This window comes from Rhamphochromis longiceps, linkage group LG10 (genome assembly GCF_057381845.1).
Source record: "Rhamphochromis longiceps isolate RC_006_pf linkage group LG10, R_longiceps_female_GT1.1, whole genome shotgun sequence".
In the NCBI taxonomy this organism is placed as follows: Eukaryota; Metazoa; Chordata; class Actinopteri; order Cichliformes; family Cichlidae; genus Rhamphochromis; species Rhamphochromis longiceps.
The window spans coordinates 22,905,922-22,925,212 of NC_140566.1; the positions used below are offsets into that span (position 1 = coordinate 22,905,922).

Here is a 19,291-nt window from a genome sequence, read left to right on the forward strand (position 1 = left end):
ATTTATACTTATGGGCATGTTTGAGATCTCTGTGCTTTTCACACCTCTGTTAGCTTCTACTCCATCACATCTCACAGGGAGCTAAAGTGTTAGTGTTAGTCAAGTGTTAAAATTAAGATTCATGAGTTAAATCTAGATGTCTATAGTGAAAGGTTAGAGGTCATTTGAGGAGTAAAGCAGCCTGGATCCAACTACTGTACAGCCAATATCTCTTCTGTTAATTCACCAAATCTTTGTTCTAAAACAAAATATAAACACACTGTGCATGAGGTTACTCTACCTCTTTATCAGAATCAACCAACAATCTTGCAGCTGAAAAATTGAGTCTGAGAGTCTCATGTTAAAATGTCAAACGTGCAATATTTGGGGAAAAAAAATCTTTTTTACAGCCTGATGGAAATAGATTTGATTGACAGGTCTCCCAGCACACCATCCAAGGTGTTTGTCAGGCCTGAAAACTGCTCTCACTGCATTTGTGCTTTTGGTCCCTTTTGGAACATTTTTAATGGAATTAACCTCCACAGGCTGCTCATATTTAATGCTTTCACAATATAGTCCAGAGCTTTTTAAAGTGAAAATGGTGAGAAAATTCAATTGGAATTCAATATTTATCACCATTATAATAATTTAACTCTATGCTCGCTGATTGCAAAAATCCTCACAACTATCAATAATAAACAAAAATTGCTTATTGCGAGTAAATCTGTGCACTCAACGCAGTAACAGGACATCTTGCATGTGTGGAACTTGTAAATACATTTCCCACTCTAATATTATGACCTCCCTCAACCACTCTGTTGAGTTCTGCTCTCAGTAAGCTCAGAAGAAAATGACTGTAATTTGTTTCCTTTTAGATTATTCTGTAATGCTTCTGGTGTTTGTTGATGCAAAGGTAATATAATATAATCACATTTATTTTCTAGTCTTCCAGACCACTCAAAGAGCTTTTAACTACAAGTCACACTTTAACTATACATTCATGCAGCACTTTATTCTTTACACTTAAAAAAATGTGTCCACCTTACATCCATGGCCTTTTTAGATACACCAGTTATTTTAGCCATGTTTTTGAACTGTGGGAGAAACCAACACAGGAACAGAGAGAACATGTAAACTCCACAGAGAAACAAGTTCTGCCCCCCATCTAAGAAGTTTTGGTTTAGGTAAGTGGAATCAATCGTTTTGTGATGCAGAACTAATTGGCAGATATGTGTGTTTGTGCATGGTGCTAGCCAAGCCTGCCAGTCTTACCTTCTTGCCCAAGGATGGTAACTTCTTGTTCCAAAAAACTAAGCTGGCATTATAGACTGACATGGAATTTGATTTAAAAAAAGATCCAAGCTGAGACCACTGTTCAGGTAAACTTAAAACATTCCAGTGTGGACAGAAAAGCACAAGCTTCAGGCCTTTATCTCTTAGAAAGGCTTTTACAGAATGACTTAATCAGGGATGACAGTGAAAATAATCATGAGAAAATGATGCATTGCTTTAATCCTGTGGACTTCAAATTAAACAGTATAATGTTTTAATAATTTACTATGTTCCCCTTCACTTTTCTCTTCGGGTGTACTTCTGTGTGAACCGTCTTGGCGTCCAAACCATCATTAGTTTCACTACATGTCTCTCCACCACGTACAAAGTGCTGCTTGCTTCCCTCTTTCGCTTTTCGTTACCTGCTGTCAGACGTGAAATATGTCAGTCTAAATATAAAGGTCAATAAGAGAACACAGGAAATGAACACATTGCCTCTAAACATAAACCACAAGTAATTCATTGTATCTCTCACTTCCCAGCACTCCACTCTATAGACTTGTATTTCTACCTTAAGGGTAAGCGTAACATTTACTGTAAGTGGTTTTAAATTCATCAGTCACAGGTCAAACAAAAGAATAGGTTTGCTCTCTTGTTTGAGCTTATTCTTAACTTCCACCATTTATCAAACAATAAAATAATTCCTGCTTACTGCATTTCCCTCATTTTCTCAGTTTGTTTTTGGTAGGTTTCAGTTCTTTCTGCAAGATTTGAGGTCTTCTGACCTGCTGGCGTGTTCGTATTAAGTGCGCGCTTGCATCCACATTATTTTATTCCAGACATTCATGTTCATGCACCCTGATGTGTATCTGCCAAGTCTGCATTTGCTGTATTAGCAGGGTGCACGGCAAAGTCTCAGACGGAAGAAAACTACAAGACTTATCTCTGTCACACAGCTTTTGGCCGAGCCATCTGACTGCTGGTTTATCTGCTCTGATGCACACCCTCTCACTGGGAAAGTGCCACTCCGCCCCCTCCTCCACCTCCTCATTCCTGCTGACTCCCTGCTCGCTGTCCTCTCTCGCCTCGTCGTCTTACCCCTGTCTGGATGCCAGTAGCTGCTAGTCATGGAGGATGCAACAGTCACACACGAGTAAGTGTTTGTTTTTGTTTTTTTGTCCCCACCACTACACATTGTTGTCAGCGCTGAACACAATAGAATTATAGCCAACAGCTCTTTTATCTTACCCAACTTAAAAATGCTGCTGTGTTTATTTTCTTCTGCCTCTATGATAAATCATAATAAAAAAAGAAACAGAAGCTTTTGAATCTGTTGTTACTGCAGCTCCTGCATTTGCACTTCTTGGATTAAAATGCCAAGCTCAATGTGATGTTTGCTTTTAATGCAGAAAAACACGAGGCCAGGTTGCTGATTTGAAATTGTTTCTCTTGCACTTGAGTAACAGTTGACATTTAGATGATGGTGAACCCATCTAACAATATATTTATTCAAAATTTAATTTCAGTGCAGAACCGTTAGTAAACATACCTTTAACATCATCATTACAAGACGAAGAAGGGGAAAAGGTGGGGGTGTTCACCGCACCTTCAACATCTGTATTACAAGAGGAAGAAGGGGAAAAGGTGGGGGTGTTCACCGCACCTTCAACATCTGTATTACAAGAGGAAGAAGGGGAAAAGGTGGGGGTGTTCACCGCACCTTCAACATCTGTATTACAAGAGGAAGAAGGGGAAGAAGTGGGGGTGCTCACCACAGACTCAGCAATAGCATTTCAAGAGAAGGAAGTGGGGCGGGTCACCACAGGAAGTGAAGATAATTGGGGGTCAAACAAAGCCCCTGCTGCGTTGGAACCAGTAGTGACGCAGCCCGGCCTTGGCATCACCAAAACCACCATCACCACCATCACTCAGACTGGAGGGGACTGGAGCACTGGCCTGCTTGATGTCTGCAGAGACAAGACAACATGTAATGTAGACACACAGCCAGATACTGTATTCCTATGTAAGCCCAGGCCTCTCATCCACAAGACAGTAAGCAAATGTGACATTTCCTTTTAACCCTAAATAATTTAGATTACTTTATAAACACAATAATATTAAAAAAAACCCCATAAATATTGATTATTCTAAATAATAATGCCGAATGAAGGCCATAACAGGTTCAACTCATATTAGATTTTTGTCTAGCTTTTGGTAAAAAAAAAAACCTGATACACAAAAACAGCAACTCAGCTCATAAAAATATGGAGCAATCTAAAAGTAATGGCCATGCTGTCCAAAGAGACCATTAAAAGGGAGACGCTATAAGGTCACAGAACTTGATGGTCACACCTCATATAAGAGCTCTTCTTTAACAGCAGCTCCTCCACCTTTTGAACTTTAACTTCTTGAACTGTAAGACCATCCTTGGGTTGCTATGGTAATATAAGCTAAAAATAAAGGCCTGATCGACATAATTCCCAGCCCTCTGCCCCACTGCAATAAACTTACACTTTCTGCTTTAACTCATTTGAGGAGGCTCTCCAGAGGTATGCTGTTGCCCTTCTACATAGACCTCCCTTAATGACATGCTTTCAGTTGGACAGAGGGCTGGGAATTATGGTGACCAAGCCTTTATTTTCTGTTTTTATTCCCATAGCAACAGACGTTTAATGCAGTATAGGGTGGTACATTGCCCTGCATGAAAATATATATATATTTTTTTTAATATCGTGGCTGTAAATGGTCTGTAATACATAAAATATTTCACAGAGGTCACTTTGACACCCTCAGAGATCCTAAGGGGCTTTACTGTTTCACGTTGCATTATTCCAGCTCAGATCATCACTCAGCCTCTGCTGCTGATGGTGCAGTCTCGTTGGAACTAGGTGACCATTCACCAGCTATCCAGAACTCCATTCAGCTAAACCATCAGATGTACCATAGCATACAATATGAAAAAAAAAGGTTTGAAACTTAGTCTTAGTTTAGAGCCAAGTGCAAATAATTTCAAATAGCAGCAGTTTCAGATATCCATTTACTACCTTTTTCTTCTTCCAGCGGTGCTTTGCATTCTGCGTTATGTCAATATATTGAGATATAGTTAATACTATAATTATAATATTAATATTAATGAATATTACCCATTTATTTTATAGTTCAGTTGCATCATTTCAGTTTTAACAAACTTTTAATAACTCATCTCTTGCAAAAACAATTTAGTATTTAAGCATTTTTTATCACAAGATTATTTATTTTCAGCACAACTGCTTTAAGTAGCTTTTCTTTTAATTAAGATTGCGTAGATTTTTCTAAACTGAAAATGATTGGGAATATTTTGCTTTTCACTTAACTTGTTTCTACAAAATGAAGAGCCAATACATCATCATTGTCTCTTTCTAAATGTACTTTTGGATCTGACAGAGACATATACGAAGGATTTTGTCTGGCGTAAACAAACACTCATGTACCCACATGATGTGCTGCGTTGTGCTCGCAGGTATTCTCGGGGCTCTCGTGCCGTGCTGTTTAGACCTGAGTTTAGCTCACCAATACGGGGAGTGTCTGTGCATGCCTCTACTACCAGGATCCACTTTTGCCATTCGAGTTGGGATCAGAGAGCGCTACAAGATACGGGTGAGTGTGTGTCTATGTGTGTGCAGGTATACAGTATGCTGTACTGTTGTGAGAGCGTCCTTGAAGACAGAGGAAGGCAAATTTGTCAAAATGGACCCTGTTCATAACACCATAAAGTTTTCAATGAAACAGAAACTGCACCACCGCACTCAGTTTTTAGTGCTGTGACGTTTCAGCCATTTTTAAAACTCCAACTCTAGTAAATGGAAAATCGACCCTTGTGCTGCTTCTTTCTAAGTGGTTATCAGTAAAATATTCATGTTATTTGTGTAAATGAAGTTCTGTGTTTGCATTTTTCATCTTATCGTGTACCCATCCTGCTCCCACTACATTGTTGTTGTGTGTGTGTGCTTCTGTATGTGTTTGCATGTAGACATGCACTCATCTGTCCTGCATGCTTATCCACAGGGAAGTGTGTGTGAGGACTGGACTACAGTGTATTGCTGTTACCCTCTGGCTGTATGTCAGATGATAAGAGAAATGAAGTGGAGGATGAAGACTCAGACATATCATGTGTCTACTACACTCGAATGCTCCTAAAGAAACAGCAAATGAGATCTTTTTTTTTTCTTCTTTTTTTCAATTTATCATAAATGTGTGAAGAGCAGCAGAGATTACTGGTATGAACAATAGGATGAATCATTACTCTGAGGTTTGAACTTGCCCCTGAGGGCTTCTTGAATAATAAAAAACAAGCCTGTGATACAAATTCTTAAAAGTGATAGAAAAGGGAAAACTTAAAGTAATGGCATACACTGTGTTAAAGGTACATCTGTAAGACGTGAACCAACACAGATGAGTTTCTTGCCTTTGTTCAATTGCAGATATTTTTAAATGTAGTTAGTTCAAAGATCGTTAAAAGCCATTAAATCTGGATTAATGCATATAGAATAATGCAGAGCAGTTTTTTTTATGAAGGTATTGATCCGATTAATTATATTTGAAAGATCAGCTTAACCAACTTTTTACTGCAGCATTAAATTCCGGCACTTATAATTCTTAAATCATCTATAATTTTGGTTTTAGAAACAGCCTGGGTTAACTTCTGTGACTGAGGTAACTGCGCGCCATTTTACATAATGAAAATTTAGAAAGACTCAAGTAAGTTTAGCTTTTTACAATGCCTGTTACCTACACCACTGAAGCCGCTATCACACAGACACTTTTAACACATCAATAACTAGAACACACACAGAAACAAGATGAGCTCCTTACAGTTAAAAAAAAGGATGTGTGATTGCATTAGCAATTTGTACTTAATATTGGGAAACTTTAATAATGGAGAACAACAAAACACATCAAAACAAACTAAAACACACATTCATTAAAAAAAAAAACTAAATATATTCTTTCTGTTTTCGTAATCTCTTGTCAAAATATGCAGTTTTACTTTTTAATTTTTTTTATATATGTAAGGGAATTTTACTGTTTACTGGTGTTGGTGCTAAGTACCAGCCCTGCACAGGTTGGCACATAACAGGCTGATTTTTTTTTTTTTTTTTGATAATGTAATGTTTCCTCATGCGGCCATTCTGTTAGTGCATAATCATGCCTGTCTAAACTGAAAGATGATTTTATCCAAGATTAATATAATGTTTGTAATCAATACATTCATTGACTATAGTAATATATTCTTACATGTAACCAGTCTAGACTTTTAAACATTGTTCCAGTGGTTGTTCTACTCACAACAAAGCTTAACACTGTCTGCTATGTTTTGTACCTTTTGCAATTTCTTGATGTTTTAAACCTTATTGCTGGGCAATAATGAGATGAAAGCACAGACTCCATATAAAAGATATGTTTGAACATGAAGTCACCCCCTGGTGAGTGCAGAAAAATTGTGAAGCTTCAAACTGAGTGGTTTTTTTTTATGCTTTTACTGTCTGGGTGTTTTGAAACCAGATATGACTGATGGTTGATGTAAGTATGTAAAATGCAATTTTACTGCATTTTTTAAAGAAGAAAAGTCACAGTATAACTTAAAAAAAGATGAAAGGGTGTTATATATAGATCAATAGAATGAAAAAAAGCAGACTTGCTGGTTATCAGTAGTGTCCACTGATCCAGTGGGAGTGAGTGGTACAACCAGGATGTAAAAGCTCACTAATCTGAACATAAGGAGTTGTGAAAGTATTCACCAAAGTCTCGCAGGAACACTGGACCATTGCTCGGACAAAGAAATAATTACTTTCAATAACAGAGGTGTGATGGAATTAAAGCATGATCATTTCCACATCAGATGAAACACAATGCAATAAAGCTGGGCAATGCTCTGCAGATGATAAAAACAGTATCATACAAGACAACCATCATGTTTTATCAAACCTGAACACCTAATCAAATGTAACACCCAGACCTCTGAGGGAGGGGAAACCTCAGGATCAGATGGGTCAAGGATTGTCATTCACTATGGGAACCTAACTGTTTGTCTGTTTGTTTGCATATTTAGTGGCATAGAGTTAGGTGGCTCTGACTAAGAACCTTAAGAATACTGCAAGCTTACTGACCAGCAACTTGCCATTTAAAAAGTAAAGCTCGCCTTGCTTTGTCCTCCTTTTTGAAATGTTTATTTGCATTTCAGAGCAAAACCCCCATCAGCAACCCATCAGGAGTTGCCCCCTGCTTCATTCATAGTTTTCACATGACATCAAAGCTACTGGGACACCACGACATTAATGTGACAAATTAATACTACTGGAATTTTCTGGCCCTACAGTGTAAGTGTCAAAATAAACAAAACATTAGATCTTGTTCTTTACCTCCCACATGGAGCCATTATTTACCCATCCAGATCGAAAAAACATGTAGCTGTCTGTACTTTGAAAGCTTTCTTTGTCGCAGCAGTGTAAGGTGAGTGATTCTTTTCAAGATACACTTAGATGTCACTGAACTGGAGCTCTGAGAGAGACATCCCACTTTCAGGGATTGAAATAAAGCTGCCGGGCAAAATATGGATCACAAGCGCCAAAATTCCTAGTTTCTCTTGATATCTTAATATTTCCTCCATGGATAGATGGTACAAGTATTCTTGGCTTGATACAGGCAAAAAAAGCCCCCAAAAACACTTTTGTCCCGCAGTACTACCAACTGTCCACTATTGGCCAGCATGATGGAGTAATGTTTTGCCCTCCAGGGTAGCGAGCACTACATTGGCTTTAATTTTTTACCATATCCATTTTTCATATACAGTCTATGTAGGAGAGCAGTCTAATTCTCACTCAATACATTTATAGACATATATTTAATATATGAATATATTTAAAGTTCAATTCTTTGTAATATAATGCTTTGAAGTCATGTGTTTCAAGCTTCTTGTTTTTAAACACATTCCGAACCAATTTATTATTCTGTATTACTTCAACTGCTTGATTGCACCTCTAAATTGAGCCACATATATATTAAATACTGGCTGCAGTCGGGTTGTCATTTATAAAAATAGGATACAACAGGAGGCACGATGTCTTTCCAAAAGCAATGTCCCTCGTGTTTTGGATATTAGATGTAGCTCACTGATAACAGTTCATTATTTTTTAGCTTGAAGGTTGTTATAAATTAAGTAACTGTGAAATCTCGTATGTGATATGTGTGACTCACCCGGTTAATTGTGTCTAGAATGCCAAAGGTCACCAGACCCATTAATGTGATCAGTCCCCCTGAGATGTGAAGGAAAGATGAAGTGAGGAAACATAATGCTTCCCAGACCTTGAGGCACAAACTGTGCAATGAGCAGAGGACCCTATCTGCAAATCTCATTTTAATGTCCCATTTAAAACTAAATCCAAGTAAAGCCAGGGAAGAACAGAAAGCTGTAAGCCAATTAAGTCTGACCCAAGGAGTCATTTGGTTACTTAAGTAAACATAATTGCTTTGAAGAGTTTAAAAAATATATTTCCGTGTACAGGATGAAACAAGTGTGTGAGTCCAATTGATAAACACAGCCAACTGCCTCATTAACTGACATACTGACTACTGACTACTGACTGAATAATACCACTGAGTAGTCCTGCTTACAGTCAGTTGTTGAAGTATATCATGAATATCTTGGTCCTCATGTGTAACGCAATGTAAAGCGAAACCAAAGACACGAACTCAAACAGACATTTCAAAAAACACATTTCACTTTAGAGAGCAAGTCTAGACAAAATGTCTCTTTTGTGATCATTTGTGTTTGGACTATCCTATTTGACAGTTTAAAATAATATCCTGCTTCTAAACTGCTTTATGCAGCGTCCTTGAGTGAAATTTAAAAGAAAAAGAGTTTTCAGAAGTCATAATTCTTTGAAACTTGCTTCTGCAGTATGAACATATACCAAGAATTACATCACAGTATTAATAAATGTCGTTTGTTGAAATATTCCTTTATGATTCTAGTATTTCATTGGGTTGCATTTTAAAAGTTCTTTTAGCTCAGCCAGGTTTCAAACTGAGTAAAATCACCTGGAAGTATCTAAAGTTATTGAAAACTGGTCAAATTATTTAAAAGAACGGATTCAAATGCTTTGTTTCTTAACCTCCCTGAGCTTGGTTTTGCTTAAGGTTTCTTCCTGTTATAAAGGAGTTTTTCTGTCCCACTGTTGCAAAGTGCTTGCTCATAGGGGGTTTTCTCTGTATTATTGTACCGTCTTTACCTTGCAATATAAAACACCTTGAGGTGACTGTTGTTGTGATTTGGCGCTATAAAAATGAAACTGAACTGAACTGAATTAAATTGCTCAAAATAAATAATGCCATTCATACACATACACAATGTTCTTTTAATTCTCAACATCAACTTCAGGTTCTGTCCAGTCACAAAGAGGAAAAGTGCAATGTTGTTGCTTTTGTGGTTTTCTTGTATCCTTTTCCTTATAGTTGGGCTCCGTCTGGGGATGTTGTGTTTTCTGTTCCGTAGTTGTGAAATGTTGATATTTTTCGCACCTCTGGGCCGCTAATGGAATGTGATTTCCATATTGTTGTTATTCTTTTATCCATGTATTCCTCGATTCCTCCTCTGGCATTCAATCATATTATTAATCTAGTCTGATTGCAGTGGCTCCCTGAACCTGAAATGCCAACCAGAAAGAAGGGATATGAAAATTTATTTATCCGCCACACAGATGGGTCCTCAAAGGGCAAATTTGTTAAGGCTTTCCGATGTGGTCTCCCACCTGGCAGCAGCCTCGAAGGAAATAGGAGAATAGAGAAACTGATTTGCTTTCTAAAGGGAGCGATGTGAATATTAAAATGTAATCATATATTACACAAAGTCCAATTCCCATTTCAATAAGTTAATTTGCTGAATGTAAATACATTTTCTTATATCACTGCTATTCTTAAGCAGCCACGTCTTTCTTTTTGGATTGTATTTTGTGCATTTTTAATGTTTTCCCAATCCTTCTCCTTAACCAACACTTAATTAATCACTATTAGACTAAGAGTGGAATAGTGCCTGTTACATAGAAGATTTGCACATTCATTTTAAAGCAGGAACAAATAGATTAAACACAATGATGTGCAAGCATTTTCTGCCAATAATTGCTGCATATAAAACAAAACAAAACATTGCTTTGCATTTTGCTGGGGTTACCTGCCAGTGTGCATCCTACTGTGGACACTGTGATTTCACATTCTACACAGACGACCATAAAAACAGCTTGAACCTTGCTTCTGTGTACCCAAGCACATCAAAGAAACAAAAGAAAACAGATGAACGCTGGCAACAAAGCTTACAAAGTCCCATTTGAAAATAATAAAATAAATAAAACCATTTCAGCCTAAAATATATCATTCTGCTGCAGACGCAGACTCTGGTGCCATCCCTGTTTCTAAACAATACCAAGTCTGTACTATAATTGATAACACCCACATTGTTAGTAGCTCTGTTGTTTTTTTTGTTTTGTTTTTTATTACAACTGCACCATAAAATCGTTGCCACCTTAGTACAGTCTTACTTGCTTTATGTCTGGATTACATGCAGAGATTGATAAATCCTCCCACGGATTCGCTGCTCAGTACCTATTGGTGAACTGGAACTGCCTCGAGCCAACTTGCAATGAAGCACTACTGTAATTTCCTTACATACTTGTGTAGTAGCAGTGCTGCTAATATTTCTTCTGTTGTGCCAGATTTACTCAGCTGAGCTAGTGCATTTTCTTAGAGTCCTTTAAATGTAATAAACTTTTGATAAACTTTATTATTTTGTCAGCCCCATTTGTATCAGTGAAAGGATAAATGGGGCTCACTATACTTTCATTTGAAATAACCATAAAGGACAATCAGCACCTGAGTAAAACAATTGCAAGAGAAATTGAACAAAATGACCTTCACAAAATGAAAGGTTTACTGCCGGACTGTATGATCTGACTGCATTCTTTTCAGTTAGGTGCACATAATAAAATGGCAACTCACCGTATAATGAATTACTTAGTGTTGTTTTATGGAGCAGGCCACAAAATGTCAAGTGGTATCAATTAAACGTTACAGGCTTACAGTTCAACCTCAAATACATCTTTAACCCATGACTAGATCAACCCTTGCCTTACGTCATCTCTACCAGATACACCTCCAGGTCTGAGCCATTAGGGGACAGTGTTGCCCCAGATCACGGTGCATCTGTCTGCTTGTGATTCCTGCAGCTTCTCAGTGGGGTGAAATCAGTCTTTAGTGCTGATTTGGGGTCACAGTTGGGATTTCCAGAGCAGTAGTAGAGGTCAAGATTTGGAACAGTGGAGCTCTATCTAAGTCAGCAGTCAGACAGGAACCATAAAATATATCTCTGCTGATGCTCTTTCCTGCTGTTTCAGCATGAAGACGACTATCCCTACAGATGCATCAGGTGCAGAGCACAGGCTGTTATTGACAACAGCCCCTCAGGGAGTTGTGTTTGTGTGCGTGTGTGGGTGGATGTGGAAATGTCTGTGTGATATATGCAGGTGTATCATTAATGTGCTCTTAATGAACTGTTACAGAAACGCCACCATTATACTGACACATAAAATACAAAATGTGCTCCCAAAAACAAGAAGCTAAGGGTGGCGTGTTTGGGCTTTCATAAACCACATATCTGACATACATTACCATACACTTCACCTCCCCTTTTGCTTCTTCTTTTCTCAAATGATCAAGCTTTTCTCTTCCATCTCGCACATTTTTACGTTACCATTTTCACACCAGCTAAATCCAGTGCCCCTTTCTGTCAGTAAGCTCAGTCTTCTTCCCTTCATCCTATAATTTCTCCCTTATTGTTAATGTTTTTTCTGTTTCTTACTCCTACTGGTGTGTATCCGGGAAAAAAAGAGAAAGAAAGAGGTGTGGTGAGACCTGCTTAGCAGGAGCAGCCATCCCCCTGGTGATGCTTCTATCCAGGACAACAAATACTACCTGGGGTTTACATAACACACACATACACGCACTTCCTCATACCCTGTCTTTATATCACTTTCTCTGTGATACCCTTTTGCTCATCTTTGTCCTTCATCTGTCTCCCTGTGTTTTTCATTCTTTCTCTCGCACGTTACCATTGTGGAAACGGGAGGCACGGGGAGGTGGAGGGCATTCAGCTGCTGTTCAGCCTAAAGCTAAAAGCTTGGGCATGTTTTGGGTTGTATATTTTTTATGTATTGACTCAGAATTTAGGTTTAAAAATGCCAATGAAATTTTTTTATTTTCAATTGTATCAAATGTGTTTCATTTGACTTAATAAAACAGCAACAAAACATTACAATACTGAAGATTTTCTTGCTTTTTCAATATTTGTCCCTCAGCAGGAAATTGTGACAAAAAGCCAAAAGTTTCTGGACAAAGATAATCTGTCTGTGAAGGTTCTCAGTCATCCGGGTCATCTTTGTCTAAAGAGCTTGGAAAGAAAAGCGTCTGGACTTCTTGCTTGAAGATGTTTCGCTTCTCATCCAAGAAGTTTCTTCAGTTCTAAGGTCACATGGTGGAGAGTCCCAAATTTAACCCCCCTGGGAGTAACCCCCCAAAGAGGGACAAAAGGACCCCCTGATGATCCTCTACCTAATAACATGAGCCAAGGTGTGAAAGCGGGTGTGGGTCACAATCAGCCAGGGTTTCGGGTACGCTCATTGTGAAACCTGGCCCCACCCTATCATGTGATTTCCTGAGGTCAGATGGCCCAGGATGTGAGTGGGCGTTAAGGCGTCTGGGAAGGGATCTCAAAACTGGATTATAGATGGCAGACAGTTGGTGTTGTAAACCCCCGCCTCTGTTCAAAGATGGTCGCTCACAGTGGACCTCGCTCAAATGGCTTCTTTCACTCCTCTTTCAAACCATCTGTCCTCTCTGTCCAAAATGTGGACATTGGCATCCTCGAAGGAGTGACCTTTGTCCTTTAGATGCAGATAGACCGCCGAGTCTTGTCCCTTGGAGGTGGCTCTTCTATGTTGTGCCATGCGCTTGTGAAGTGGATGTTTGATCTCTCCAACTTAACAATGTGGTGTATGCTGTACAGTGTAGCGAGGAATGCCCAGACCTTTGCATTAGAGAGACCAAACAGCCACTCCAACACAGCTGATTCAAATGGCTAAATTACCTCCTCACCAAGTTCTCCAGAGGCCTGGTAATGAACTAATCATGTGATTCAGGTGTGTTGACCCCAGGTGATATCTAAGACCTACAGGACCCTTGAGGCCTGGAGGTTTTAGATATCACCCACCCCTGATCTAACAGGTAAACTGGATTATGCAACAAAGCAGTGATGCCACGCACAGCAGCAAATTTACAACAGAATGGCTGAAAAAGAAAACAATCAAGGTTTTGCAATGACCCAGGAAATGCCATGGTTCTTGGTCAGTGTTTTGTGTTTTTTGGACTTTTTCAACATTATAAGGTCATTGTTTTGTTTTTTTGTTTTTTTTATCGCAAGGAGTGATTTATGTTTCCTAGCCTCTGCTGGTATATGTCTTGATGCATGCTCAACCATCCAGGTAAGGAAATCACCAAAAAGCTGATTCTTTACGTAACGTTTTCAGTGGGAGAAATGTTATGTTACTCATCCAAGCGACTCCTTCAGTCTGACTGAAGAATCAACTTTTTTGGGACTCTGTTGGTATAATTTAGTCTCCTTGTGCTTATGAGTTTTCTGTTATATTATGTATCTCTAGGGTAATGTAAATTAATTTAGGTAGAAAAGACTACAGTACTCCCTCACTGTAAAAAATGTCTGTAAAAATTACAGTAAATAACTGTGAAATGGAAATGGTAAATGACCATTAAATCAAAACTAGTAAATTACTGTAATATGTATGTTAAATTTCTGTTAATAGACAAATGGTAAATTGATTTTATTTTTACACTGCTAATATATTGAAAAAACAAATTTTGAGTGATACGGCACATTGTCTTTCAAAACAACAGGAGAAATCTGTAACATTATTTATAATTAATCACCCTACAATTTACATAATTCTGTATGAATGACAATGTTTCCTGCTTTTTTTCATTTGAATTTACAACTGTATATTAGCCCTTTAAGACCTACTATAGAACCAAGTCTGCCAGAGCTATTATATTTTTACATGCTGTAGTGCCATTTTTGGGAGCATATCAAGTTGCTATACATCAATGCAACCATTATAGCCCAAATTTTAATAATATGTATGCATTAAGTGCATAGTAATTACATAAATTGCAAAAAAGTGCAATAAACTACAAAAATAAATCGTTTTTGTTTTTTTAACATATATTTCTAGTTAGAGAAATTTAAGAGGCTTATCCCTCAAAACTGTAAATACAAAAAAGTTGCACAAAATAGTTTCCCACCACAGGAAATTTATTTTGAGTGTCTTCATAGTTTTATTTTTGAAATACACCAATTTTTATATACTGCAGGAAAAACAAAGATAAATATTATAGTGCAAATTTGCAAAAAAACAGCATATGCATCGAAACAAACTATTTCCAGCAGTGCAATTTGAGTTCTAAGCATCCCAGAAACAACAAAGAAAGTCATAAAGTCAAACATAACTTTTAAAAACACCAGTATAGGCTTATGAGGCCCTGATGGTAAAAAAAAAACTACATTTCCGTGAAAATGACGTCACAGTTTTTGCAAAGCTATATGTGGAAGGAAACCAGGACCTAGGACAAGCTGATGGCATAAGATGTAAGTAAAACTCCTCCGGTTTCATATGCAAAAAAATTTATTGCGCTAGCTTACACGGTTGCAGTTCTACAGGGATTTACGGAAAACGGAGTGTGCCTGCTCCGACCGGTTTTAAAGGGTTAATCACTCAAAACATATCGTACTTTAACTTTAACAAAATGTCAAAACAGTGTTAGAATTATTGAGAAAATTATGATGAAAATAAATGTGAATATTAACAAGCTCAGATTGTCTGATAAAACACTATAGCTTAATAGTAAATACAATCAGTTACTAAAATTAGTATTTGTATTTGCTTTCAGGCTAAAAGAAAAGAAAGCTAATCTACACTGTGCATCTGAATAACAAATGCAAGTCCTCAAACACGTTTGATCCAAAACCTGTTCCAGTTCCTACGACACCATCAGAGACTTGAAAGCCCTCTACTGTCAAGTCTGGTTAAAAAGAAACTTTGTGAAACCACTGGAAGTATCAATTGTTTCAAATTTGATTTGACTGTTTATTATGTACATTTTTGTTTTTGGTTGTATTAAGTTTAATATTAAATCAATGTTTCTATTGTTTTTTTTATTATTGTTTCTAGCAAATTATAACAAAAAGTCAATGAATGTAAATTTTATGCCAATCAGCCGTATTATGTTTCAGTGCAGCTGCCAGTAATTGAATACAAATAAGAACTTTTGAATGAAAAAAATCATGTATCATATTATACAGCTCTTCTTTGCTTTTTCAATAGGAGACGATAATCAAGCTTATTAAAAAATGTATTTTGACAAGTTTTAACAGGTTTTTTTATTGTGCAAAAAACAACAGTTCACTGTGAATGTTACATTTATTAGCAAAGTATACCATTATGTATTCTGCATTATTACTATATTTTCCAGAGTAAAATTCTGGCAACCACAGCTGCCAGTAATTTACAGTAATACTGAACTTTTTTTTTTAAATATAATAGCATATTATTTTTATATAGTTTCACTGTATTTAACGATGCAAGTCCATAATCAGGTTAATGGAGTATGTGTTGTTTTCATTAATTCATTAATTTTGTGTTTTGAGTCTGGGTCTATGTTTCTGTGTTTATTATGTTTCCTGTTTTATTTTGATAGTCCTTGTATTATGTCTTTTTTGTTCACGTTTGCTTCCCCTGTCTCGTTATATTGATTTGTTCCAACTGTATTCCCCTGCTGTCTCCACTCACTCACCAATCACTTGTCTGTGTATTTATTGTTTCAGTTTCATCAGCTCATTTGTTCAGTGTTTCCTAGCTCCTTGAGTCTCCTAATGTTTGCTTAATTCAATTCCGGTGATTTGACATTGTTAGTTTCCTTTGTATGTCATGATCTGTTTGTGTACCTGGACATTCAGCCAAATAAACATCTCACCTTTTGCTAAGATCCTGTCTCCATGCATCTGTATTTGAGTCCTCTTTTGCTAAACCCAAGGAAAAGTCCAGATTTCATGCAAATACTGTGGTAGGAGAGCATTGCAAAATCGAGTTCCTTGCAAGGCATAATGAACTGAAGAAATATTGAAGAAAGAAGGAAAAAGAAAAAAGAAAGGAGCCAAAATTCCTCCATAATGATATGAGAGACTGATAAAGTCAGAAAAGGATTACTTCAAATTATTGCTTCTACTTTTATTAGGTCCTGATATATAAAACCTTAGAACTCAAAGAGGATATATTTTCTTCTATGACTGAATATGTACTGCTGATGCATTTATCAATTTATCATTTGCTTGGCAAGAAAAGGGAGGATCCTTTTTTTTTTTTTTTTTTTTTTTTTTTTTTTTTTTTTTTTTTTCATGAAATAAGCTATGCATCATTCGAGGTCATTAAACAGTGATGGTTGCCAGAACTTCATCCAGCATTAATTAAAATAAACAAATATGGCCATGTTTACAGTTTTACCATGGATCATACTGAATTACATGGCTGAATTTGTTTTAAAAAAAAAAGGCTTCGAAAGCATTAAAACATGTGATAATGAATCTAGCAACAACAAAATACGTTGTGTACTGTGGTGAATGTATTGGTCATATGGCACGTCACCTAGAAGCTAGAAGAAATGTGGACATAAATCATTTTTATATAACTAAGCTAGGGCAGAAAAATCTAACTTCAAAGTTAAATTTCAATTAGATGTACAGTATGTGTCAACTTCAAACACGGTCTGATGTGACCACATCTTGTGTGTGAGCTGAAGCAACATGAGGCAAGGGATTGAACTCAAAGGAGTTCAAAAAGATTGTGAGGTTTCTTGCAGGGGAAAAAAGTTTTCTAACTATGGAATAAGTTCCTCTTTCCAAAAAACAGACAAGAAAAAAGGAAATAAAACATGATATTAAACAGGATCATGGCAAAAAAAATAGTCAAAAATAGTATAAAAAGCTATCACCGGAATCGTACACCAATCAAAACTGGAACTGTCACGTTTAAAGATTTGAATGTACAAAAATAGCAGAGTGGCAAATGGCAGGAATATCTATGGCCTCCTAGCACATCTGTGGGAACTGAATGCCTGTGTTTTTAGTCAGAAAGGCATCTCTGATGAATGTCAAGAATGTCATCTATTCTCATTTGAGCACCCTGGAGAAGGGGCTCTTGCATGAATCTATCTATTGTGTCAGGGTGGTGATTTACATACGGCACTTATGTCTCTTTCTCTCTCTCTCTTTTCGTCAAAGTGTTTCCAGTGTTTTCATATCCACTGTGGAGCTACAATATATAAACTGAAGTGCTCACAATGCACTGCTCCCTCCACAGTTCCTTTGGTAAAAGCATATTTTTTTATGTGAACATTGATTATAAAGTGCTTTCTTTTACTGCTACTGGTCACCTTCTGAATTCCTCCCTGCTGATTTAGACGGTCCATACTGTGTTGGGAGCACTATTTCCCCCCCCCCCCCCCCCCCCCCCCCTTTTTTTTTAACAGCTAACAGAAAACCGTAGGGGATAACCCTTCCATTTGAAAGTGTCATGATGGCTCCTTTCTTGTGCCAACTTCAAAGTAAATGTTTAGGTCATTCCTTCAGTTTGCCAGAAGGACATTTTGCCATTTCACTTGACAGCTACAAGTTACAGACTTTCAACAGAGGCCCTTGCATGCAGGTGTTACTTCACCCTTGGTTGACCTGTAACCTGTGAATTAAACTTGCTTCCAGCCTTTATGCTAAGCTGAGGTAATTCGGGGCACCAGTTTAAGTACGCTATGCACAGATGTTAGATTCATGTGAAAATCAGAGTTAAGAAAATATACTAGTCTTTTAAACAAACCAAGATTTTGTGTATTATAGTAAGATATGTAGTTAATTACTTTTTAATTCCATTGTAGCAGTGCATCAACATAATTCACCAGCCTCTTCACATGTCAGTAATATTACACAGAAATAATTTCTTCTTATAAAATAAAAATGGCAAATAGGAATTTTAAGGAAAGTGATTTAGCAAGTTTAGCAAATATTTTTGGTGCTTAAAAATATAATTTTTAATATAGTGGGAGAGATTATAAGTAATGAAGAATTAATTGGGAAATTTGAAATTTATGGGACAACTTCTACCTTATTATTAACATATGTTTTGTGTTAGTCTTAAAAAGGAAAAAAAAACTATTGCATTAATACTGCATTATATAGTGATATATAGCATCATTTCCTAACATTACTGTATAAGTATTCTGAAGTATAATTATTTATATGGAACAGTACTTCTTATTGATACATAAATGTATATACAGTGAGATGAGGAGGAAAAATGCTTTTAAAAAACAATTTTTTTTTTTTTTGTGTGTCCCGTTTGGATCTTTAGCCATCAGAATTGTTGTCTTAAGGCCAAGAAAGATGCCAAGCGGATTTATTTTACCAAGTGGATCATCATGGCCTTGCCATATTGGTCCATTTGATTGACCTTTATTATAATTATGAATTTATTTTATTTTCAGTTGCTACAAACGGGACAGGACAGGGAGAAAGAATGAAAGAAAGAGAGGGAGAGAAAGAAAACCAAAGGGGAGAAGAGACGGTGAGAAGGGGGGGGAAGAAAGAAAACAAAACAAAAAAAACCAAAAAAAACCATCTGGGTCACCTGTATGGAGAAAAAAAACAGAAGAGAAAGCAAACAACAAAGAGCAACATAGTAAAAAAAAACAAAAAACGGCACCATCACAATAAACTAGCTAGCAGTAGATATCAGTAGATACTAAATAATAAACGATATTGTGCAGCACGCAAGATAGACAGCGCACAATGTGCTTTGAGGCAGCAGCCAAGAAAGCTGTAGTCCGCGTCTGTGAATACCCG

General features: G+C 37.1%; 1 protein-coding gene across 1 annotated transcript; it reads left to right on the forward strand.

The window, feature by feature from the left end:
- The first annotated feature begins 2,335 nt into the window (after window positions 1-2,335).
- plac8l1 (PLAC8 like 1) lies at window positions 2,336-8,221 on the forward strand. The gene is made up of 4 exons (XM_085421016.1): window positions 2,336-2,404; window positions 2,778-3,238; window positions 4,751-4,887; window positions 5,296-8,221. The coding sequence occupies exons 1-4, from the start codon at window positions 2,379-2,381 to the stop codon at window positions 5,425-5,427; spliced, it is 756 nt and encodes a 251-aa protein (XP_085277142.1). The 5' UTR covers window positions 2,336-2,378; the 3' UTR covers window positions 5,428-8,221.
- Window positions 8,222-19,291: the final 11,070 nt, after the last annotated feature.

Bases quoted from the DNA above. Each gene is read 5' to 3' on its own strand.
- plac8l1 (XM_085421016.1), top strand. From the start codon at position 2,379: ATGGAGGATGCAACAGTCACACACGA. The intron at 2,405-2,777 runs GTAAGTGTTTGT...ATTTAATTTCAG, and splicing joins GATGCAACAGTCACACACGA to TGCAGAACCGTTAGTAAACA. The intron at 4,888-5,295 runs GTGAGTGTGTGT...GCTTATCCACAG, and splicing joins GAGAGCGCTACAAGATACGG to GGAAGTGTGTGTGAGGACTG.